At 37.5% G+C, this 26,065-nt stretch overlaps 1 protein-coding gene across 49 annotated transcripts in view; it reads right to left on the reverse strand.

Annotated features, from left to right (window-relative positions):
* Nucleotides 1-26,065, reverse strand: part of CFAP20DC (CFAP20 domain containing) — a 304,345-nt gene that overhangs the window by 165,575 nt on the left and 112,705 nt on the right. For 38 of the 49 annotated variants that reach the window (XM_054682027.2, XM_054682023.2, XM_063805983.1 and 35 more), the window contains one exon: nucleotides 2,452-2,608. The exons of 5 other annotated variants lie outside the window; for them this stretch is intronic. In XM_054682027.2, coding sequence (XP_054538002.1) covers nucleotides 2,452-2,608 — 157 coding nt within the window. Of the gene's footprint in view, nucleotides 1-2,441; nucleotides 2,609-26,065 lie in introns of all 49 variants that reach the window. 6 more of the 49 variants (XM_063805987.1, XM_063805988.1, XM_016941431.3 and 3 more) reach the window with 1 other exon arrangement.

A 26,065-nucleotide genomic window follows, 5' to 3' on the forward strand; every position in this document is an offset into this window, starting at 1 on the left:
GCATACTATACAGTACTGAAAATCAGAAAATTACCGTTATGTGCCACAACATAAATGAATCTCACAAACAATGTTTAGTACAAGAATGCATACATGAAATATGTACTATGTGATTCCATTTATATAAATGTAAAAGATAGGTAATATTAATCTGTTAGAAGTCAGTATAGAGGTTATCTCTTAGGAGAAGGAAGGAAGTGATGATTGGGAGGAGACATAAGCAGGCTTGTAGGATGCTTGTAATGCTTGATCTGGATGGTGGTTACAGAAATGTGTTCACTTTGTGGTAATACCTCCAGTTGTACACTTATGATTTCTGCATGTTTCTATATGTATATAAAATCTATAATATAGTAACACTTATAATACACCTCAATTAAATGTTTATTGAAGTAAAACAAAAACACATTATTCTTATTTTATAGATGCAGTATCTTAACTCTGAAAAAAACCATGGATATTCCCTGTCATATCTATTTCCTTCTTGTTAATTTTGATGTCTATCAAGTGCCTGATGCACCCATGTTCAAAAGCTCTCTGATTCAGTTTCTCCAGAGACTAAATCTCCTGTGGCTTGGTTATATGGAGTTAGAGCAGGAACCTGGGGTCCTCCTATAGCAACCCGTACAGAATTGTGGCCAATCTCCCTGTTTTCAGCCCTCATCCTTAGCCTGCCTTTGCCAGTATGTAAAGCTGCAAATTCTTGAGCCTCTCTGAAACTCCTTGGCAAACTTCTCTATAAACCTAAAGGTTTCAGTTTTCTTTGCTCTTCTAAGTCATTGCTTAATCTTATAAAATTTACAAACATCTCTTGTCCGTTATTGTCTCCCCTCCCATATTCTTTATTCTGGTGGATTTATGCCTTTTTTATTCCTATATAGTAATTTCAGTGGAGCTTGAGGAAGGATCAGAGATTGAAACATGCATTTACTTTGCTATGTTTGATCCACTTTTTTCTTTACATTTATTTTAAAATATTAATCAGGTTATGATTCACCTCCTATGATCTGATGTACACTGCACAAATATTTCTATAAATTTTGAGGCTTCTTATTAGCTGGGTGCCATTTAAAAAAATGAAATCTTTCACTTTCTCGTATAGTCTGTAAGTGGGTACATAAGATGAGCAGCCACACTGTGGTGTGTGATCTCTTTGGAGAGCTGTTAATACACTGCTGTGCTTTATTATCAAATGAAATTTATAGGCACAGTGTCCTGTTCCACAGAGTGAGCCACATCAAGATTTCTCAGGCACACGCCCAGATGGAGCACAAATCTGAAGTCTAGATAGAAACTTCTAAGTAATCACCTTTGACATCTTATATGCAGCCCTGCTTCCTGGACTTCTAGACGAATTGATTTAACAAATAATAATCCCAGATGAAAATCAAAAGGAGGCATCAGTATTCTTTCAATACTTTTGGTTGTTTAAAACCATCTGAGCAGTATGGTGTGCTACCTTATGAATTCCAGGGAGCTGAGTTACCTGCAGAGTATATTTATAAATCAAATTATGAACAATTAATGTAAATATTTCTAGTCTCTCTAGAAATATGAGGAAGAACTCAACTCTTTCCATTTTAACTTGATCACTAGAAAATTAATATGATTTCTCCCAAATGACTTCCTGAAATGTACACAGAGTAATAGGACAGCATAATGGACAGAGATTTTTGAATGCCCAACATCTTTTGCACACCCTTCCTAATTTGGTGACTTTCCTACACAATGAGTCCTGCCTCCTTAGTCAGGAATCAGACATTGCTTTGCCTGCCTTCCTTGCAGCATGCAACCTAGACTCCAAAGGACAGAAACAGCCACACCAAACGTTTTCAGTGGAGACAAACATGAAGAAAAATATATCTACTTCTGATAAGGGTGGCAGGGAAGAAAACATCCTACTTTCAGGGGCTGCTGTAACAGAAATTATGGAACTTATAGCCCAGCATTATGATGTGACTTATGGAGTCTCTGTATAGTTGCAGTAGCTACTGGCAGTGGGTGGAGGTGGCAAATGGATGGGGTTGTCCTTAGATAAGTCTTGTGGGAGAGGCTGGATTCTTCTTGACTATAGGCTCTAAGCTGACTCTCTAAATATCCTTGAGATTCTATGAACTGTCCGATTTCCTTAAATAAATTCCTGTTCTTTTTCAACCACCTAAAGAGGATTATGTTGTTTGTAACTAAGGAGCCTAAGACAGATAGCAAGTGTTACCATAAAGAAAAAAGAAAACAACCACAAAAAGAAGATTAATACATTTTTTGTGACATTCAGCTATAGGAAAAATAAACATTTGATCTAGAACAAAGAAATCAGCATGACTGTTGACAAATTTACTTTAGCAGACATAACATCAAACTGCTACCACACACTCATACTATCCCAAAGGTATGGCTAATATTAAAAATACATCAGAGAATTAAAAAATCTTGATAGCAACCTGAACATACCATCCTTATCAGCAGTGTCTTGTGGCTTTGATTTTAAGGTGAAGATCTTCCGTAGCTTACAGTTAGCTGAGACAACAATTCCATCCAATGACTGGAAAACAGCCCCCTTGAATATTTCACTGGTGAATGCTACTAAGTCAATGCATAGATTGCACCACTAAAATAGAGAGATGCAAAGAAGAGTAAGTACCTTTCATCATCACATAAATGAACAAGCCATCTATATGTAGACATTCAAAGAGTTGAGGCAGTTATCCTGATCAACAAGCCCCAAACTAATTTTCCTCTTTAGGTAAACTTATCTCTGTTTTGGCTTAAAAACTGACTTGATCTTTCCAAAGAAATCACCATAATTCTAAATTACACATTGGTCATCAGACTACAGAATTCCCATCATGAGACAAGACTATGACAACTTTGGGAAATAACTCTCTATCTGTAGGCAGTATGCCAGCAGGAAGCTAATTGCAGGTGTGTTAGACCAGTGACATCTTGAAAATCAGAGATAAGTAGCCAATTGTTCCTTCAAGGGGACTAATTTGATCACAATTAGCCACTCGTATTTGTTGAAAAAGGCATGGATGAAATTAGAAGCTGGGTTTAAATTGTGGTCAGTGCTGTCTACTTATAACCAATTAACCTATTGTACGGAAACAGATTCTTCTATAGAATTTGTAATTATGCCTGGTATTTGCCAGTTTTTAAAGTACTCTTGCAGGGACTAATTTCTGCGCATTAAATAATTAGGCCCCTCAATACTTCATCAAATGAATTTTCTGAATGGTTAAAGAAAATGAAAAAAAATCATTTGGCAAGAAACAAAGACATATTTAAGACTGTAGGACAAAAGCCAGAAAAATAATTTTTGAAATGAAAAGTAGTATTAAAGTTTTATGTGCTTCTTTTAAAATATTGGGCTCTTCCATTATTTGTTTAGAAGCAAGGTTTACATAAGGTCCTGTATATATAAATATATATATATATTTTTTTCTTTTTTTTAAGACAAATCTTATATATCTAGGAATGCTGATTTTAATATGGAGGTGAACCTTAGGTTGCTTCCACAGTAGAAAAAGTAAAAGAGACTGAAATACATTATTTATTAAATACATGAAGAGTATTTTCTATGTAGATGTCTCAACAGTAAAATTACATTTGCAGGCTGTGGCAATGCTCTGGTCTTTGTGGAGAGAGGAGCCTGGTGTCAGCAAAGGCAGCAGGTAAACTGAGAGTCAAGTAATAGTGTGATTGGCTTGACTGGCAGAATGGTGAACACTGGAGCGGAATGAAGTAATGTAAGATGGCCCAGTGAGGCCAGGTTTCAGAGCATCTGGAGAGGGTAAAGCATCACTGCAGTTCTTTACAAAAGAATGTGCAAAAGCAGAGTGTTGAGAAGTTCGGACTAACCATGATGCAGGAATATTTTGAGGTGGGAGATGGGGTTGGGCGGGGGAATGAGGCAGAATGGAGAGCACCAAGGCACAGAAAGACTAGTTTGGTCCCTGTCAGTCATCTAAACACGAAGTGAGGAGGGCTGGCTAGGAAGCTTATGTAGGAAGTAGAGTGTAAGGGACAAATCCAGTAGATACGCCACAGAGTGGAACACTGTGGCTTGGTGAAATGCAGGTTATAGGGGATGGAAGTGTTGGGGTTTCTAGATATCCAATCATAATTATTAACCTTATTATAATATTAGCATTATTATGGTTGTATAAACGTGGTTCCTAGTCCTAAAAGACTTCTTATCATGCCCCAATCTCAACCATTCAGCTGGTTCATCAGTCAGCAATTCCAGTGACCCATTCTTCCCCACACATACTAAGTACCTATCATGTGTTAGACTCTGGGCTTGGCTCCAGGGGTACAGACATAAATAAGACAGTCCTTTCAGTCTGGGAAGGAAGGCAGACATGTGGTATCTACCCAATACAGTTACTACAGAGGGGGCTCATGGTGGGTATGTGGGGAGGCTTAGGAAAGCTTTATTTGAAAAAAACATTTTAAAAATTGTATTATGGTATTATATGCAAATATAAGCCAGATAGCACCAAAAGTTTGATACGAAATACAGTTCTTTGTCACCCTACCCCTCATCTAATCATACTGTCAACTCATTTAACTGTTTCTTCCCTCTGTATTTTAAAGTAATGCCTCTTGATTCATCAATTTTGGACACTATCTACTGACTTCCTAATATGGTAGATGAGACTTAGCTAGCTAATACCCTGCTTCCCCTACTTCATCCTCCCTGGATAATTATTTGTTCTCTCATTTGCTCTCATTTTTTCCCTCAACATCCATATTCTGTGTTTTCTTTCTTGTGGCCATGTAAATACTGTATACATCTGAGCCAAGTGGCTCTCTATGATTACCTTTTCCTTCCTTATATAACTTTAAAAATATTTTTGCAGTTAACCATTGTTTTTTAATATTATCTGCTTTATTTTCTTTGACTCTAACTCTTCCCATCTAGGAAAGACTTGGAGGTGACATCTGAGTTTGGTTTTGAACAACAAATACATTTTCCAGGCCCAGAGTGGCATGGACATGACATGCTAGGGATTTCTTCTCAGGATCCTGCCCCTTTATTACCTGTTTAGACCATCTCCAGCTGGTTACACCACCAGCTCTGCTTGGGAGTCAGTTCCAACCTCCTTCAAAAACTCTGAGTCCTAAGAAACCAGATCCTTACCCACTGTACACTTTTCTTATCCATCATGGTCACGCTCCTTTTATTCTGTCAACCTGGACTCATGCTTCATGGAATGTACTAAACAAATAAGGGTATGCATATGTGTGTGTGTGTATGAACACATTAAGATGTGTGTGTATGTGCATTGACTGTGGGCATTGAGTGTATGTGTACATGCCTACACACATACACTCAATCTTTCATTTTATAATCATTCAACAAATAAATGGCTGGGAATTGATAACTTTATTTAATGAATCAATTTCCTGGGAATACAGATGGGGGTGGTTTCTAAAAAAGATGGAAATAACTTTCACAAATCCCCCTTGGCTAGAGGAAACAGAAATTATTTTTTGATTTAGCTGATATTGATAAAGCTTCCAATTCTCATATGCTTCAACAAATAACTCATTGTTCATATAAATGCTGTGATATATTTTCTGAAGTATTGGAGAAGTGTATAAACTCTCTACTACCAACAGGTGGATTATCTGAGTTACAGCTGAACTTTATAAAATATTATTTTCAATATTCTTGATGATATTCACTCTTAAAAGTCCCTTTTTGACATTTTTCTTGATCTCTAATTACTATATTTCTATGTACAACTCTATCCAGCTGGAAATAACTTGATCTAAAATATCTATAATTATTGGTCCTTAAGAAGTATGTACCAGAAAGACAGAAATCTGATAGAGAAAAGACAGTTCTATTTAGTATGTTGCTTGGATTAATAAGTCAGTTTATGCTACTTATTTCCAGCATGGAATTTTGCATAAAGGAGTTGGCTGGCAAAGGGTGACAGAATGATTCAAAGCATGAATTTCTAGTTTTTACTAACTCATGTTTGGAATATGGCTTTATTATACTGTTGAAAGGAATGCAAATTCTGTGAACACACACACACACCCCCCACAAGTTCTGGTGCATGAAATAATAAATCCTTGGGAGCATAATTTTGATTCCCTATGCTCCTATTCTCTGCCATTACTATAGAAAAGATCTCAAGAAATTAGTTACATTTGTTAGTGCAGAAAAAGCCTGTTTTACTAACAGTGCACAGTTCTAGCCAGCACTGTCCTTCCAAAAGGAAATGACAAACAAGAAACCACAATTTCATACCCTGGCAATCCTAAAGTACATCTCTTCCCAGAGTTTTAGAACCTCATTCTGTTTTCTCACTCCCATAATGGTATACAGAGACCAGGGTCTTATGATGTTTATTCTTGTGTCTTTAAAAATAATTTTTCACTTTAGTTATAATTTCTCGATAGAAAATCAGCTTACAATGACCTTATTCATCCCTATTACTATATTGTGTTTAATAAGTGGTATAAGCAGAGATTGAAACTGTAATTCTATATTTACAAGGTTAGAAGAAGCAATTACCTATTACTAATGTATTAAAAACAATTTCCCTAGGAAAAGCAAATCATGACAAGTCCTTCTATGGAGAGAGGAGAGGAGAGGAAGGAAAGCTGGGGCTGCCAGAGCTGCCAGACCTTGCTCTTGGCTGAACCAAGAAAGGGCAAGTTTCTTGCAGAAGTATTGTCACAATACCTGTTCAGCAATCCATGTGTACCTCCCAATTCCTACCCACATGGAGCAAACTATCTCTTACTGAAATCATAGTTTCATACTCAAGCCACTCTTTCACCATGCTCCCTAAAATTCTTACTTACGAAAAGTACTTACATTCTCTGCATTTTTCTAAGAGTCTTAGACACATTACCGTCAGTGAAACATAGCTTTTTTTCTGAGATATTACTTCTCCTTCAACTCTGGAGTTGAAGTTCACTTATGGGGTCCATTTGTGCTTCTACAGCCCTCTAATTGAGGCCAAGGGGCTGGGAGGCAGTGGGAGAGGGTGTACGTTTCTGACTTGGAATTCTATCATCTTTGAAGTTCAAGGCATTGCAAAGACAGGCTCTACTACCCTTTTAGCTTCATCAATCTTCATTCAATCACTCCCTGGTCATTCCTGTCACTCCTACAGATGCATCCACACCATCCTCTAATCACACTCCTAAAAAAAGCTGGAACCAGGTTCATCTCATCTTCTAACATCCTGTTCAACATGCTAATGGTCCTTTAACTCTTTTTCCTTCAAAAACCTGCCTCTTCTCTATTCTGAATCCACTCATAGGGCTACATTCTGAGACTTAACTTCATTATTCTGAAGTCATTCACTTTTAAAATTTTGAACTGGACGTTATTTTAATTATCAAGTCACACAGTCTATTTTTTTTTTAAATCTGTTTGGCAACTGCCTCTAGTTAAACCATACTAGCAACTCCTTTGAAATATATTCTTCCCAGGGATGCAAGAGTCTGGGCTCTGGAGCCAAACTGTCTGGATTTCGGTACTAGCCTCACCACTTACTAGTTATATAATGTTCCCAGTTACTGAACCTCTCTGGGCCTCCTTTTTCTCATTTATAAAATGGTGATAATAATGTACATTCCTCATAGAGTTGTTTGGATTAAATGTTTAAGTACATGCAAACACTTATAAAAGTACCTGGTACATCATTTGTGCTCAATAAATGTCAATCACAAAATCTTTCTGGCTTTCATACTATGAAATGCACAGATGTTAAGGATAGAATTCAATTAGTTTTGACCACATCATATACCTGCATACCACCACCCATCAAGACATAGGATGTTTTAATTGCCCCAGACAGATCCTGTGCAGCTTCCCAAATAATCTGAGAACTCACCCATCATAGGGGCAACCATTGATTTCTTTCACCTTAGATGATTTGTGTTTGTTCTATAACTTTATATAAATGGAATCACAGTAAATGGTGTCTTTCACTCAGCATAATATTTAAGGCTCATGAGTGTTGTGTATATTGGTAGTTTTTTTTTTATTTTGCTGAGTAGTACTCTACTTGGTGAATACACCACAATTTGCTCGTTCTTCTGTTTTGAACAGTTAGATTATTTCAAGGTTTTGGCTATTATGAATAAAGCTGTTGTTTATTGGTATCTGTGCCAATACCACAGTGTCTTAATTACTTACGCTTTAAACCAAGCCTTGAAATCATGAGGTATAAGTAATTTTTGGAAATTGTTTTGACTATTCTAGGTCTTTTGACTTTCCATATAAATTTTAGAATTGGTCTGCTAATTTCTGCAAAAACAGCCTGCTGAGATTTCAACTGGAATTAGATTGAATCTACGGATCAATATAGAGAGCACTGGCATCTTAACAAACAAATAGTCTTGCAATCCATGAACACAGTATCTCTCTCCATTTATGTAGGTCTTCTTCGATTTCTCTCAGCAGTTCTACAGTTTTCAATGTAAACACCTATATACACATACATTGTTGAATTTATTCATGAGTATTCAGAGTTTTAATAATATTGTAAATATCTTTAAACCCTGAAATTTTTAATTGTTTATTGCTAGTGTATAGAAATACAACTGATTTTGGTATATTGACCTACCTTATATGCTGTCACTCTGCTAAACTCATTTACTCTAGTAGGTTGTTTTGTTTTTATAGATTCCTTAGAATTGTTTACATAAATGATGACGTTGTTTGCAAAGAAAGTTTTACATTTTCCTTTCCAATCTGTCTATTTTTAATTTTTTAATTCTCTTTCTGCACAGGCTGGGTCCTCTAGTCCTCTAATACAATGCTGAATACAAGTGGTTAGGGTGGATATTCTTTTTTTTTTTTTTTTTGAGACAGGGCTTTGCTCTGTAGCCCAGGCTGGAGTGTAGTGACATGATCACTGCCAGTGGAGGCTGACTGCAGCCTCCGCTTCCCAGGCTCAGGTGATCCTCCCACCTCAGCTTCCCAAACAGCTGGGACCACAGCCATAAGCCAACATGTCTGGCTAATTTTAAAAAATTATTTGTAGAGATGGGGGTCTCCATATGTGGTCCAGGCTGGTCTCGAACTCCTGGGCTCAAACAATCCTCCTGTCTCAACCTCTTAAAGTGTTGGGAATACAGGCATGAGCCACCATGCCCAGCCATAGTGGATAGTCTTGCCTTGTTTCCCATCTTAGGGAGTAAGCAGTCAATATTTTATCGTAAGTGTGATTTAATTGTAGGCTTTTCACAAAGGCCCTTTACCAAGTTCAAGAAGTTTCCTTCTATTCCTAGTTTAATGTAAATATTTATCATAAAGTGCTCATAAATTTGTTCAAATAACTTCTCTGTATCTATTGAGATAATCTTACGATTTTCCCCCTTTATTCTGCTAATGTGATAAAATTACATTGATTTTCAAATCAAGACCAACCTTGAAATCCTGGAATAAATGCCACTGGATCATGGTGTTAAGGAGCCATATGTCCACGTTCATGAGGGATACTGATTTATAGCTCTTTTGAGAACTTTTACTATCTTTGTCTGATTTTGTATCAATTACACTGGCCTCATGTATAAGTTGGGAAATGTTCCTCCTTATTTATTATTTGAGAAAAATGTTTAAAGCTGGTATTATTACTTCCTTAAATTTTAGAAGACTTATCTGTAAAGCAAACTGGACCTGGATTTTATTTTTTGGAATGTTTTTCAAATTCACTTTCTAAAAATAGTTATAAGGCTATCCACATTTTCTATTTCTTCTAGTATCAATTTTAGCAATTTGTGTCTTTAAAAGAATTTTCCCACTTATCTAAGTTGTCAAATTCACTGGCATAAAATTGTTAATAATATTCCTTTAGTTTCCTTTTTCCGCACTTTCATTCTTAGTATTGGCAATGTGTATGTTCTTTTTTTTCTTGATTAGTCTAGCTAGTGATTTATCACTTTTATTAATCATTTCAAAGAACCAATTTTTGGTTTCATTAATTTCTCCATCACCCATTTTTTATTTCATTGAATTATTCTTTTAATTACTTCTATCTTTCTGTACACATCAGTTTAATTTGCTTGTTTTTCTACCTTTCTTAGATGCTTATATAATTAATTTTAAGACTTTTTTCTTTTTGAATATAATCATTAAAAGCTATAAATTTCCCTTTAGGCAGTGACTGCTTCAGATAAATCCCACACATTTTGGTGTGCTTTATTTTCAATATCATTTAAAATCAGCTATACTATTTTCTAATATTCTAATTTTTTTTTACATATAGATGACTTAGAAGTATGTTACTTTATTTCAAAGTGCTTGGGGATTATCCAATTACCTTTTTTATTGATACATAATTTAATTCCCTTATAGCACAGGGCATCCTATATATGATTTCAATCTTTTAAATTTGTTAAATATGGCCTAACATATCATATATTTTGGTGAATGTCCAATGTGCGCTTGAAAATTATGTGTATTCTGCACTTGTCAGGTGTTCTACAAATGTCAAATAGGTCAGATTGGTAGTGTTTTTCAAGTCTATATCTTTAGTGATTGTCAATTTCTGAGGAAGGAGTCTTGAAATTTCCAGCTACACTTGCATATTTACCATTCTGTGTTTAGTTTTGTTAGTTTTTGCTTCTTGCATTTTGAAGCTTTGTTATTAGATGTGTGCACATTTAGCACTGTTATATCTTCTTCATCATTTAACCTCCTTATCATTGTGAAACATCCCTCATTACATAATATTCCTTGTCCTGAAGTCTAATTTGTCTGCTATTAGTATACGTACTCTAGCTTTTTTATGATTAGTATTTGCATGGTATATCATCTTACTTTCATCTTTTTATTTGTAACCTGTGTCTTTAGATTTAATGTGCACTTTTTATAAATAGCATGCAATTGTCTCTTGCTTTTAATTCAACCTAACAATCTCTGCCTTTTAATTGGAGCATTTAGTCCATTTCCACTTAATATAATGACTTTGATATGTTTGAGTTGAAGGCTACCATCTTGCTCTTTGTTTTCAATTTGTCCCATATGTTCTTTGTTCAGTTCTCTATTCCTACAATCTTTTGGATTGAAAACATTTTTTAGCATTCCGTTAACCTCCTCAATTGGCTGACTAGTTATTGCTACGGTTTGGATATGGCTTATTTGGCCCCACCAAGTCTCATGTTGAAAGTTCGTGCCCAATGTTAGAGATGGGGCCTGGTGGGGGTGTTTGGGTCATGGAGGCAGATCCCTCATGAATGGCTTGGTGCCATTCTCAAGGGAGTGAATGAGTTCTCACTCTTAGTTCTCATGAGAACTGGTTGATGAAAAGAGTCTGACAATGCCTCCTCTTTCTCTCTCTGTCTCCCTTGTTTCAACTCTCACTATCTGTGCACAGGCTGGCTCCTCTCCCCCTTCCACCAAGAGTGGATGCAGTCCGAGGCTCTTCCCAGATTCAGATGCCAGTGCCATACTTCTTGTACAGCCTGAAGAACCATAAGCCAAATAAACCTTTTTTGTTTATAAATTATCCAGCTTCAGATATTCCTTTATAGCAACACAAATGGGCGAAGACAGTTATACTTCTTTGTTCTGTTTTTTTTCAATCGTTTCATTAGGGTTTGCAATATGGATCTTTAACTTATCACAATTTAGCTATGTCATATTATCCATGACATAATATTAGAATATGTCATAGACAAGAAGCTCATAAAAGTATATTACCATCTCCACCACTGTTTGTGTCATTGTCATATATTTTACTTCTACATGTTATAAAATTATATATATATGCATCATTCTCCGATCTCAGTCCCCCAAGTAGCTGGGACTACAGGTGTGTGCCACCACACCTGGCTAATTTTTATATTTTTAGTAGAGATGGGGTTTTGCCATGCTGCCCAGGTTAGTCTTGAACTCCTGAGCTCAGGTAATCCACCCACCTCAGCCTCCCATAGTGCTGGGATTACAGGTGTGAGCCACTGCACCCAGCCCCAAAATACATTACTAATTTTGCTTTAAACAATCAAATACTTTTAAATGAATTGTAATAATGAATGATTTCTTTTTAGATTTAGCTATATATTTACCATTACTGGCATTCTTTGTTCTTTGATTTAGATCCAAATTTCCATGTAGTATATATAATTTTTTTCAGTCTTGACAACTTCCTTTAATATTTTCGTAGCATCAGTTTGCTGGCAATGGATTCTCTCAGCTTTTTAGTCTGAAAATGTCTTTATTTTGTCCCAATTTTTGAAGAATGTCTTCACTGGCTAAAGAATTCTAGATTGACAAATACATCCCCCAATCTCCCGCCAACTACACCATTCCATTATCTTCTTATTTTATGACAGGAAGTTTATGATGGGAAGTTGGTAACAGGCTTATTACTGTTTTCTGGCATATAATGTATCTTTTACCTCTGGCTGCTTTTAAGATTCTTTCTTTATCATTCTTTTTTCAGCAACTTGATTATGATATACTATGGTGTTGTTTTTGTATGTGTGTGCCTGTATTATTTCCTCAGCTTATGATTTGTTGAGCTTATTCAATCTGTATATTTTTAAAATTTCAAACAATTTCAAATATTACTTCTATAAATTTTCTTCTCTTTCTCTCTGCTTGCCTTCTGGTACTGCAATCACATACATACTAGACTGTGTGATACTGTTTCACAGTTCAGTCAGACTCTGCTCATTTTGTTTTAGGTTTTTTCTCCCTCTCTGTGCTTTAGTTTGCATAGTTTCTATATTCCTGACTTCAATTTTACTGATATTCTCCAGTGTTTAACCTGGTGTTATACCCATCCAGTGAATCTTTTATTTCAGATACCGTATTTTTTTTCAGTTCTAGAATGCAAAAAATTTTTAAAAATTATAGATTAAGGGGCACACATCCAGATTTGTTACATGAATATATTGCTTATGGTGAGGTTTGGGCTTCTAGTGTGCCCGTCACCTAAATAGTAAACATTGCAACCAATAGGTAATTTTTCAACCATTACTCCACTTCTAGCCTCCCCCTGACTTTTAGAGTAGCCAGTGTCTATTGTTTCTCTCCATATGTACATGTGTATCCATTGTTTAGCTCCCATTTATGAGTAAGAATGCATGGTATTTGATTTTCTGAGTTATTTTGTTTAGGATAATGGCCTTCAGTTCCATCATGTTGCTGCAAAATATATGATTTCATTCTTTTTTTATGGCTGTGCAGTATTTCATGGTATACATACCACATTTTCTTTACCCAATCATCTGATGATGGACACTTAGGTTGATTCCATGTCTTTGCTATTGTGAATAGTTCTGTAATAATCATATGAGGGCAGATGTCTTTTTGATATGAGGATTTCTTTTCCTTAGGGTAGACATCCAGTAGTGGGATTACTGGGCCAAATGGTAGTTCTATTTTCAGTTCTTTGAGAAATGTCCACAGTGTTTTCCATAGAGGTTGTGCTAATTTATATTCCTACCAACAGTGTATAACCATTCTCATTTCTCCATAACCTCACCAACATCTGTTGTTTTTTGACTTTTTAATAATAGCTATTCTGACTCATGTGTGATGGTATTTCACTGTGGTTTTAATTTGCATTTCTTTGACGATTATTGATGTGGAGGATTTTTTTCATATTTTTGTTGGCCACTGTTTGTCTTCTTTTGAGAAGTGCCTGTTCACACCCATGGCTCACTTTTTAATGGGGTTATTTGTTTTTTTCTTGTTATCTGAGATCCTTGTAGATTGTGAATTTTATTTTTATAGTTTTTATTTCTCTATTTATGTTCCCCCCTTGTTTTCTCATTATGAACATATTTTCTTTAAATCCTTTAATATATTTATAATAATTGTTTTAAAGCCCTTGTCTCCTCATCCTATTATCTTTGTCATGTCTGGGTCTGTTTCTAGTCCCTGATTTTTTTTTCTGCTAGTTATGGGGTTTCCCCACTTTGTATATCTAGAAATTTTGTTTTTATCCTATGCTGGACATTGTGACTACTGTGTTGTTGAGTTTCTAGATGTTGTTATCATTCCTAAAAGAGTTTTTAAATGTTGCTCCAAGAGAAAATTAATTTACTTACAATCATCCCCAACATGGCTAGAAAAGTCTGATATTTTCCTCCAGTAGTACTTATAAGACTAGTTTGGTGTTTACCATAGCCCGTTATCAATAATTATTTACATGTTTGCTTTTTCTGCCATATTATAATCTCCTCAAGGAGAAAGACCATGTTCCATTCACCTTTGGGTTCATATCATCTGGCACAGACCTTGGCCCACAGCAGGAACTCGATCAATATTTGCTAATTAAAATAAACTGTAAGTTCAGAGGTTTATGATGATACCATATTTACAAGTTAATAAGCATGGATTCATGTCAATAGAAAATAGTAAAGTAATAACAACATCAACTAACAGACTGAGCACTTACTATGAGTATGGCACTGTTTTTAAGTCACAGGCTACTTAATCCTAACAATTGGTCTATTAAGCAAGTTCTATTATTGCACTGTCTAACTGTTGAGGAAACTAAATCAGAGAGATCAACTGATTTGCTCAAGGGCCTATAGTCAGGAAGTGACAGAACCAGAATCTGAACCCATAGAATCTAGCTCCAGAGGCCACATGTTAATCTTAACAGCATTCTGCCAATTTAAGTATTTTAAAAATGGGGTGACCCTAAAACTAAAGCTAGGTAATCATCTGTTTTCCAGAATAAACTTATTTTGAATTAGTTATGCCTACTTAACCATCCAGGACCAGCATAAGAAGGCATAAGACAGTTCTCCTTTCTCCAGATTTCTTCAATACCCATATTAGACTGAGTAAGTAGGGAAAGAAAAAAGATATTTAAAAATAATATTCAGGCCAGGCACAGTGGCTCATACCTGTAATCCCAGCACTTTGGGAGGCTGAGGAAGGTGGATCATTTGAGGTCAGGAGTCAGAGACCAGCCTGCCCAACATGGTGAAACCCTGTCTCTACTAAAAATACAAAAACTAGCCAGGTGTGATGGCAGCTGCCTATAGTCCCAGCTACTCAGGAGGCTGAGGCAGGAGAATTGTTTGAACCTGAGAGGCAGAGGTTGTAGTGAGCCGAGATCGTGCCACTATACTCCAGCCTGGGCGACAGAGTGCGTGAGACTCCGTTAAAAAAAAAGAAGAAGAAGAAGAAAAAAAGAAAAAATAATAATATTCACATAAATGAGATGAAAACATTAAAAAACTCTCAATCAAGTACCATCAACATTACAATGAATTCTAGGTTAGAATGACATCATTAAGACACATTCTCTAATTGTATTTTGTACGTATTTCTAAACGACCTTTTGTCTGAATAAACCTGCCTCCTCCATTCCCTTCTCATTCAATGACACTCAAAAAATTAAACACTATTAAAAACCTCAAACTTCTACATCATTGGCTCTATGGGAAAAATGATCCATGAGGGGAAGTTTTAAAAACATTATACCAGACTTCCAGTTTGTAATAAAAGTTATAAAATATTCCATCAGAGCTGTGGTTCAAGATGGAATAGCTCCTAAAGAGTAATTTTATCCATTTAAATGACAAACACTGGGTATCTGAATTCTAGAGGTTACTAAAAGACTCTGGCATTGTAATTTATCATATCACTTTGTTATATCTCCAATGAATGATTTATGCTGAATGATATCTCATAATTGAACTTCTTATTCAAATGGAATTAAACTTACTGTACATTAATACATACTTTGGTAACGAGACATTGATGTTCATCTGACACCAGCATCAACTAATTGAAATTACATTAAAGAAGTAAGATTGATTCTAGTGAGTCTCAACTAAGTGGGTACTTCTATTTAATCTGATAGTTTTTAATTTTTAAAATTGTTCTTGCCATTGAAAACCCAAGTTAAAAGCATAAATTATTATAACTTAAATATTAAAGTGACTCTTCACAGCTAAAAATAACATGAAATATAAAAATTTTTATTTGAAAGAAACATTTAAAGGCATTTGGGACAGAAAGTGGCCTATATATAAATATTCATTTTGGTGTGGCTAGAAGAATATTAACTTTATTTGCAGCCTCTGGCTAACTAAAGGCTTTAGCTAAAAAACCAAGGCAAAGTGGACCATTTGGCAATTATCCTGTAAATCAAGGGTTGCCAATGTACACCTAGAAGGCCCAGGCAGAAAACTGAAATGAGTGAAGCAAGAAGGGTCTGAGTCCACCTGCATACCTTATGAGTAAAGAGGATTCAACTTTACAGGAGAGCTTGCAGCTTCTTAGAAGTGTGCCATTACTACTTAGCTCCCACCAAGTGCTTGTGTGAGATAAGGCAGGTTCAATGTTGAGAAAGAAATCTGACCTTTTTCAAGGAAGGTCTGAAATTAGGAATTTTACGTGAAATTTCCTGATTTATAAGTGCTAGCTGAAATGCTTTTAGAATGCTGTTTTGAGGTTTGCCAACAAAATATCTACTAGTTCCTAAGGGGTAGAAAGAAGTGAAGAGTGCTTTGGCAAAAACAGAGAACTGGGGCCAATACACATCAACAACAGGAAGGCCACTAGAGATGGCATCTTGAATGGGTGAGATGCTCTCTGCCACCTTGCTGCTCTCTGGAGAATTTCCCCTAAAACACAACTCAGCTTTAATTAAATAAGGGCTCTTTGGGAATACAGTATACTAGCAGTGGAAAGGAAAGACCCTCTGCTGCCAAGCACCTCTTGGATTGGGAGGAATGAGAGCAAGTTTTCAAATCAAATTTCTTAATATTTGAATACTCCTCGGCATTTGTGGAATCACCAAGCACATTTAGAAAGCTTATATAATTTGACCATGATAAACTCATTTTTTTTTCTCCTATGTCAGGAGATACATTAAGATTTGTCAATTTGTTCAATAAACATTTATTGATCACTTACTATATGCCATGCACTAATAGGGACTGGAGATGATACACTTGTCTACTGGGAAAATAAGATATGCTTGTAGTCTACTGGGGAAAACAGACAAGTAAATAGATTGTTAAAGTGCAAGGTGGAGAGGTATTATGAGGGTTATGAAATTGTGAATGGCAATGATGAGCTATGCCCAAAATATCTACTCTGCAGAGGGAAAACCATAGTGCGCTTCCTGGAAGAAGTAGCATCTATAGATCAGACAGGACTTATAATCCTTATCTAGGACTTACTCTATGCCAGGCACTGTTCTAAGAGCTTTATGCTTATTAATTCATGTAAATCCCCACAACAACCTTAATGGTGTGTATACTTCAGGTAACTGCATTTTATAGATGAGGAAAATGATACAGTAACTTTGCACAGGCTCACAAAACTAGTAAGTATCAGAATCCAGATTCTACATTCTTAACCCCTACATACTATTTATATGTTATATATGTAATAAAATATAGAGTAATTAGAACATATTATGAGTAATTATGACTTGATGATCTCACTGCATTGGCATATGGGCCTGAGGAGAACACTACGGAAACAAATGCCCTATCTGTTTCTTATTGTTTAGACTGCTTCAATTTTTTTCTAGATTTACCCATATTCAGAAGGAAAGTTCTAGATGTGCTATGACTGTTTTGCTTTTTAAAATTTAGCATAACATGAGCTGAAGTCACCTAGGGTAGTCACTAATATGATTTCTTCATATCACTAATTTTTTAACAGCCATATTTATCTTTCTTGCCTATATCTCCTTTTTTTTATATTCTCTACTGAGCCACTTGCCCAGGGGTAGAAACATGAGGAAGACAGATGAATTGAAAAGGATTAGGAAACTTTGCTCCACAGTACCTATTATAGCTCCTTTCTTTATAGTTTAAATACTACATTGTTTATGTCATTACACACCCAGCACTGTAAACACATAACACACATTCATCTGAAAAACTCATTTATCGAATATGAAAGACCTTTCAGTCAAGTTCACTTCCTATCTCATCAAGATACTTGTGTGGTTTACTTATAATGGAAAGATGGCATTTTATTTTCAAATACTGGATTTTCATGAATGTACACTATGTGTGTGGGTTACAGCCACATACATAATACTCAGACTTTGATGAAATATCTAGACTTCAGAGTTAGTTAACTGACAAGGGTGACTGAACTCACAAAAGCAAGGTAGTGACAAATTTGATTTATTAACTACACACTGAATATTGTATTTGTCTCACATGGGCTTTAACTCTTAGAAACCACCTAACACTGAACTCTGAAGAATCTTACATGAATAAGGAAATCAATACCTAAACATAAAATGATGAATACAATTTTATTTGTAAGGCATTTCCCTAAATGTCTTAAATGGTTTAACTTCAATAACTGGAGCCTTCACATTTAATGTTCAAGCATTTATGGATATTTAATATTAAATGAATTTTTAAAACTTCTACTGCAAACAGAAACCATCCATTTATTCCATAATCAAGCTCATTTTTATTACAGGGCTGCCAATCTCCAAAGTTATATTTAATTCCCATTCTTTACTTATGTCTACATGAACAGCAAGCCCAGTGGATCTGCCTACTGAAAGAAATGGTCAGTATGCACTCCATGCTGCCACTTTCCATTCTCTTAGCTCATGGCCCTGTCTCTTTCCTGATATACCAGAACTTCTTATTGAAGTTACTTATGATTGCCACACTCCCTAAATACTTTCCAATCTCAACTGTTCTCCCTTGTTGGAACCTCCTTGGTTCTCTTCAGCAACACTAGATCACTGGGTTTGTCTGCACACCACACAGCTACCCTTAATGCTGCTTGTTCTCTTCCAGGAGCACTACTCTCCCCTTCTTCAACTGGTTAATGCCTTCCTGTCTTTCAAGGCCAAGCTCAGGCACCCACTTCTTCAGAGGGCCTTCTCTGACCACGCTCCTTTTACTCTGTAGTTCATTCTGATTCTTGCTCTCACAGAATGTACCACATTGTATGGAAAAGGTCTGTTTACATACATGTCTTAGCTCATCTGACTTTAAGTTTCTGATGTTGCTTCACATCCATTCCTCCACTGCTCCCCCGACTGCCCCCACAGTCCTCACTAACCCTAATCTAGATGACTGCAAAAAACTTCCTCACTTCCAATTTCTACACCCTCCAAATCATTGCAAATATTACTATCAGATTAATCTTCCCAAAGCACAGAACTGACTGTGTGGTCCTTCTCTAGCCCAAAAGCTTTAATGGCTTCCTTTTCAAATCTACCACAGTAGTTCCCAAAGAGTGGAACATGTACCATTTGGGAAATGATTTTAGATGGCACATGGGTGTGGTATTAAATAACTCTGGATCCCAGAATAAAAATGTCCCTTTGTCAGTTTTCCTTCAGTCCTAACTATGACAGGGAGAATAGCTGAACATGTATCTAATCCTTGATAAACTCCTTTTAACAAACAGCAGCCCTCAGGACAGAGCCTTAAACAAGAAACAGTACCCAGTTAGACTTCAAAATTTTGTTTTGTTTTCAGTATGTTTATTTTTATGTTGTATTTTGGGAAAATTACACTGGTTTTCCACTTATAAAAGTGGTATAAAGTTTTCTTTTAAATTAAATTTAAGCAGGACTGGCAGCCAAGATGGCCGAATAGGAACAGCTCCGGTCTACAGCTCCCAGCGTGAGCGACACAGAAGACGGGTGATTTCTGCATTTCCACCTGAGGTACCGGGTTCATCTCACTAGGGAGTGTCAGACAGTGGGCGCAGGACAGTGGGTGCAGCGCACTGTGAGCGAGCCGAAGCAGGGCGAGGCATTGCCTCACTTGGGAAGCACAAGGGGTCAGGGAGTTCCCTTTCCTAGTCAAAGAAAGGGGTGACAGACGGCACCTGGAAAATTGGGTCACTCCCACCCGAATACTGCGCTTTTCCGACGGGCTTAAAAAACGGCGCACCAGGAGATTATATCATGCACCTGGCTCGGAGGGTCCTACGCCCACGGAGTCTCACTGACTGCTAGCACAGCAGTCTGAGATCAAACTGCAAGGTGGCAGCGAGGCTGGGGGAGGGGTGCCCGCCATTGCCCAGGCTTGCTTAGGTAAACAAAGCAGCCTGGAAGCTCGAACTGGGTGGAGCCCACCACAACTCAAGGAGGCCTGCCTGCCTCTGTAGGCTCCACCTCTGGGGGCAGGGCACAGACAAACAAAAAGACAGCAGTAACCTCTGCAGACTTAAATGTCCCTGTCTGACAGCTTTGAAGAGAGCAGTGGTTCTCCCAGCACACAGCTGGAGATCTGAGAACGGGCAGACTGCCTCCTCAAGTGGGTCCCTGACCCCTGACCCCCAAGCAGCCTAACTGGGAGGCACCCCCCAGTAGGGGCAGACTGACACCTCACACGGCCGGGTACTCCTCTGAGACAAAACTTCCAGAGGAACGATCAGACAGCAGCATTCACGGTTCATGAAAATCCGCTGTTCTACAGCCACCGCTGCGGATACCCAGGCAAACAGGGTCTGGAGTGGACTTCTAGCAAACTCCAATGGACCTGCAGCTGAGGCTCCTGTCTGTTAGAAGGAAAACTAACAAACTGAAAGGACATCGACACCAAAAACCCATCTGTACATCACCATCATCAAAGACCAAAAGTAGATAAAACCACAAAGATGGGGAAAAAACAGAGCACAAAGACTGGAAACTCTAAAAAGCAGAGCACCTCTCCTCCTCCAAAGGAATGCAGTTCCTCACCAGCAACGGAACAAAGTTGGACGGAGAATGACTTTGACGAGTTGAGAGAAGAAGGCTTCAGACGATCAAACTACTCTGAGCTACAGGAGGAAATTCAAACCAAAGGCAAAGAAGTTAAAAACTTGGAAAAAAATTTAGACGAATGTATAACTAGAATAACCAATACAGAGAAGTGCTTAAAGGAGCTGATGGAGGTGAAAGCCAAGGCTTGAGAACTACGTGAAGAATGCAGAAGCCTCAGGAGCCCATGCGATCAACTGGAAGAAAGGGTATCAGTGATGGAAGATGAAATGAATGAAATGAAGTGAGTAGGGAAGTTTAGAGAAAAAAGAATAAAAAGAAACGAACAAAGCCTCCAAGAAATATGGGACTATGTGAAAAGACCAAATCTACGTTTGATTGGTGTACCTGAAAGTGACGGGGAGAATGGAACCAAGTTGGAAAACACTCTGCAGGATATTATCCAGGAGAACTTCCCCAATCGAGCAAGGCAGGCCAACATTCAGATTCAGGAAATACAGAGAATGCCACAAAGATACTCCTCGAGAAGAGCAACTCCAAGACACATAATTGTCAGATTCACCAAAGTTGAAATGAAGGAAAAAATGTTAAGGGCAGCCAGAGAGAAAGGTCGGGTTACCTACAAAGGGAAGCCCATCAGACTAACAGCTGATCTCTCGGCAGAAACTCTACAAGCCAGAAGAGAGTGGGGGCCAATATTCAACATTCTTAAAGAAACGAATTTTCAACCCAGAATTTCATATCCAGCCAAACTAAGCTTCATAACTGAAGGAGAAATAAAATCCTTTACAGACAAGCAAATGCTGAGACATTTTGTCACCACCAGGCCTGCCCTAAAAGAGCTCCTGAAGGAAGCACTAAACATGGAAAGGAACAACCGGTACCAGCCACTGCAAAATCATGCCAAATTGTAAAGACCATCGAGGCTAGGAAGAAACTGCATCAACTAATGAGCAAAATACCCAGCTAACATCATAATGACAGGCTCAAATTCAGACATAACAATATCAACTTTAAATGTAAATGGACTAAATGCTCCAATTAAAAAACACAGACTGGCAAATTGGATAGAGACAAGACTCATCAGTGTGCTGTATTCAGGAAACCCATCTCACGTGCAGAGACACACATAGGCTCAAAATAAAAGGATGGAGGAAGATCTACCAAGAAAATGGAAAACAAGAAAAGGCAGGGGTTGCAATCCTAGTCTCTGATAAAACAGACTTTAAACCAACAAAGATCAAAAGAGACAAAGAAGGCCATTACATAATGGTAAAGGGATCAATTCAACAAGAAGAGCTAACTAACCTAAATATATATGCACCCAATACAGGAGCACCCAGATTCATAAAGCAAGTCCTGAGTGACCTACAAAGAGACTTAGACTCCCACACAATAATAATGGGAGACTTTAACACCCCACTGTCAACATTAGACAGATCAATGAGACAGAAAGTTAACAAGGATACCCAGGAATTGAACTCAGCTCTGCAGCAAGTGGACCTAATAGACATCTACAGAACTCTCCACCCCAAATCAACAGAATACACATTCTTTTCAGCACCACACCACACCTATTCCAAAATGGACCACATAGTTGGAAGTAAAGCTCTCGTCAGCAAATGTAAAAGAATAGAAATTATAACAAACTGTCTCTCAGACCACAGTGAAATCAAACCAGAACTCAGGATTAAGAAACTCACTCAAAACCACTCAACTACATGGAAACTGAACAACCTGCTCCTGAATGACTACTGGGTACATAATGAAATGAAGGCAGAAATAAAGATGTTCTTTGAAACCAAAGAGAACAAAGACACAACATACCAGAATCTCTGGGACACATTCAAAGCAGTGTGTAGAGGGAAATTTATAGCACTAAATGCCCACAAGAGAAAGCAGGAAAGATCCAAAATTGACACCCTAACATCACAATTAAAAGAACTAGAAAAGCAAGAGCAAACACATTCAAAAGCTAGCAGAAGGCGAGAAATAACTAAAATCAGAGCAGAACTGAAGGAAATAGAGACACAAAAAACCCTTCAAAAAATTAATGAATCCAGGAGCTGGTTTTTTGAAAGGATCAACAAAATTGATAGAACGTTAGCGAGACTAATAAAGAAGAAAAGAGAGAAGAATCAAATAGGTGGAATAAAAAATGATAAAGGGGATATCACCACCGATCCCACAGAAATACAAACTACCATCAGAGAATACTACAAACACCTCTATGTAAATAAACTAGAAAATTTAGAAGAAATGGATACATTCCTCGACACATATACCCTCCCAAGACTAAACCAGGAAGAAGCTGAATCTCTGAATAGAACAATAACAGGCTCTGAAATTGTGGCAATAATCAATAGCTTACCAACCAAAAAGAGTCCAGGACCAGATGGACTCACAGCCGAATTCTAGCAGAGGTACAAGGAGGAGCTGGTACCATTCCTTCTGAAACTATTCCAATCAACAGAAAAAGAAGGAATCCTCCCTAACTCATTTTATGAGGCCAGCATCATCCTGATACCAAAGCTGGGCAGAGACACAACCAAAAAAGAGAATTTTAGACCAATATCCTTGATGAACATTGATGCAAAAATCCTCAATAAAATACTGGCAAACCAAATCCAGCAGCACATCAAAAAGCTTATCCACCATGATCAAGTGGGCTTCATCCCTGGGATACAAGGCTGGTCCAATATATGCAAATCAATAAATGTAATCCAGCATATAGACAGAACCAAAGACAAAAACCACATGATTATTTCAATAGATGCAGAAAAGGCCTTTGACAAAATTCAACAGCCCTTCATGCTAAAAACTCTCAATAAATTAGGTATTGATGGGACATATCTGAAAATAATAAGAGCTATCTATGACAAACCCACAGCCAATGTCATACTGAATGGGCAAAAACTGGAAGCACTCCCTTTGAAAACTGGCACAAGACAGGGATGCCCTCTCTCACCACTCCTATTCAACATAGTGTTGGAAGTTCTGGCCAGAGCAATTAGGCAGGAGAAGGAAATAAGGGGTATTCCATCAGGAAAAGAGGAAATCAAATTGTCCCTGTTTGCAGATGACATGATTGTATATCTAGAAAACCCCATTGTCTCAGCCCAAAATCTCCTTAAGCTGATAAGCAACTTCAGCAAAGTCTCAGGATACAAAATCAATGTGCAAAAATCACAAGCATTCTTATACACCAATAACAGACAATCGGAGAGCCAAATCATGAGTGAACTCCCATTCACAATTGCTTCAAAGAGAAGAAAATACCTAGGAATCCAACTTACAAGGGATGTGAAGGACCTCTTCAAGGAGAACTACAAACCACTGCTCAAGGAAATGAAAGAGGATACAAACAAATGGAAGAACATTCCATGCTCATGGGTAGGAAGAATCAATATTGTGAAAATGGCCATACTGCCCAAGGTAATTTATAGATTGAATGCCATCCCCATCAAGCTACCAATGACTTTCTTCACAGAATTGGAAAAAACTACTTTAAAGTTCATATGGAACCAAAAAAGAGCCCACATCGCCAAGTCAATCCTAAGCCAAAAGAACAAAGCTGGAGGTATCACGCTACCTGACTTCAAACTATACTACAAGGCTACAGTAACCAAAACAGCATGGTACTGGTACCAAAACAGAGATATAGATCAATGGAACAGAACAGAGCCCTCAGAAATAATGCCGCATATCTACAACTATCTGATCTTTTGACAAACCTGAGAAAAACAAGCAATGGGGAAAGGATTCCCTATTTAATAAATGGTGCTGGGAAAACTGGATAGCCATATGTAGAAAGCTGAAACTGGATCTCTTCCTTACACCTTATACAAAAAGTAATTCAAGATGGATTAAAGACTTAAACGTTAGACCTAAAACCATAAAAACCCTAGAAGAAAACCTAGGCATTACCATTCAGGACATAGGCATGGGCAAGGACTTCATGTCTAAAACACCAAAAGCAATGGCAACAAAAGCCAAAATTGACAAATGGGATCTAATTAAACTGAAGAGCTTCTGCACAGCAAAAGAATCTACCATCAGAGTGAACAGGCAACCTACAAAATGGGAGAAAATTTTCACAACCTACTTATCTGACAAAGGGCTAATATCCAGAATCTACAAAGAACTCAAACAAATTTACAAGAAAAAAACAAACAACCCCATCAAAAAGTGGGCGAAGGACATGAACAGACACTTCTCAAAAGAAGACATTTATGCAGCCAAAAGACACATGAAAAAATGCTCACCATCACTGGCCATCAGAGAAATGCAAATCAAAACCACAATGAGATACCATCTCACACCATTTAGAATGGCAATCATTAAAAAGTCAGGAAACAGCAGGTGCTGGAGAGGATGTGGAGAAATAGGAACACTTTTACACTGTTGGTGGGACTGTAAACTAGTTCAACCATTGTGGAAGTCAGTGTGGCGATTCCTCAGGGATCTAGAACTAGAAATACCATCTGACCCAGCCATCCCATTACTGGGTATATACCCAAAGGGTTAGAAATCATGCCGCTATAAAGACACATGCACACGTATGTTTATTGCGGCACTATTCACAATAGCAAAGACTTGGAACCAAGCGAAATGTCCAACAATGATAGACTGGATTAAGAAAATGTGGCACATATACACCATGGAATACTATGCAGCCATAAAAAATGAAGAGTTCATGTCATTTGTAGGGACATGGATGAAGCTGGAAACCATCATTCTCAGTAAACTATCGCAAGGACGGAAAACCAAACACCGCATGTTCTCCCGCATAGGTGGGAATTGAACAATGAGAACACATGGACACAGGAAGGGGAACATCACACTCTGGGGACTGTTGTGGGGTGGGGGGAGGGGGGAGGGATAGCTTTAGGAGATATACCTAATGCTAAATGACGAGTTACTGGGTGCAGCACACCAGCATGGCACATGTAAACATATGTAACTAACCTGCACATTGTGCACATGTACCCTAAAACTTAAAGTATAATAATAACAAAATTAAAAAAAATTAAATTTAAGCCAAAAAAAAAAGAGAGATAGTGTTGATTTAAAGGAAAGTATCAAGTGCATACCAGAATGGGTAGTACACAAACAGGGTACTGAGTGTAATATTGAAATGACTGAAGTTTGAGAACGACTTGTGAGAAAAATCAGGCCCTTCAGAAGTTATACAACGTACTTAAAATGTCTGAACCCATATCAGGCTCTTGTACTGTCAGACCAATGTTTCCTTAGGGCTCTTTTTCAATCTGGCAACAAGATTAATTGTTCACTGTTCTCCGGAGGTTACCTCTTTCCAGCCTCCACGCTTCTGCCCATGCTGTTGCTTTTGCTGGAATGCCTGGCTTCCTATCTCTCCCTGTTGAAATCTTAGAGTTCTCCCAAGT

The sequence above is a fragment of the Pan troglodytes genome, chromosome 2 (genome assembly GCF_028858775.2).
Source record: "Pan troglodytes isolate AG18354 chromosome 2, NHGRI_mPanTro3-v2.0_pri, whole genome shotgun sequence".
Classification (NCBI taxonomy): domain Eukaryota; kingdom Metazoa; phylum Chordata; class Mammalia; order Primates; family Hominidae; genus Pan; species Pan troglodytes.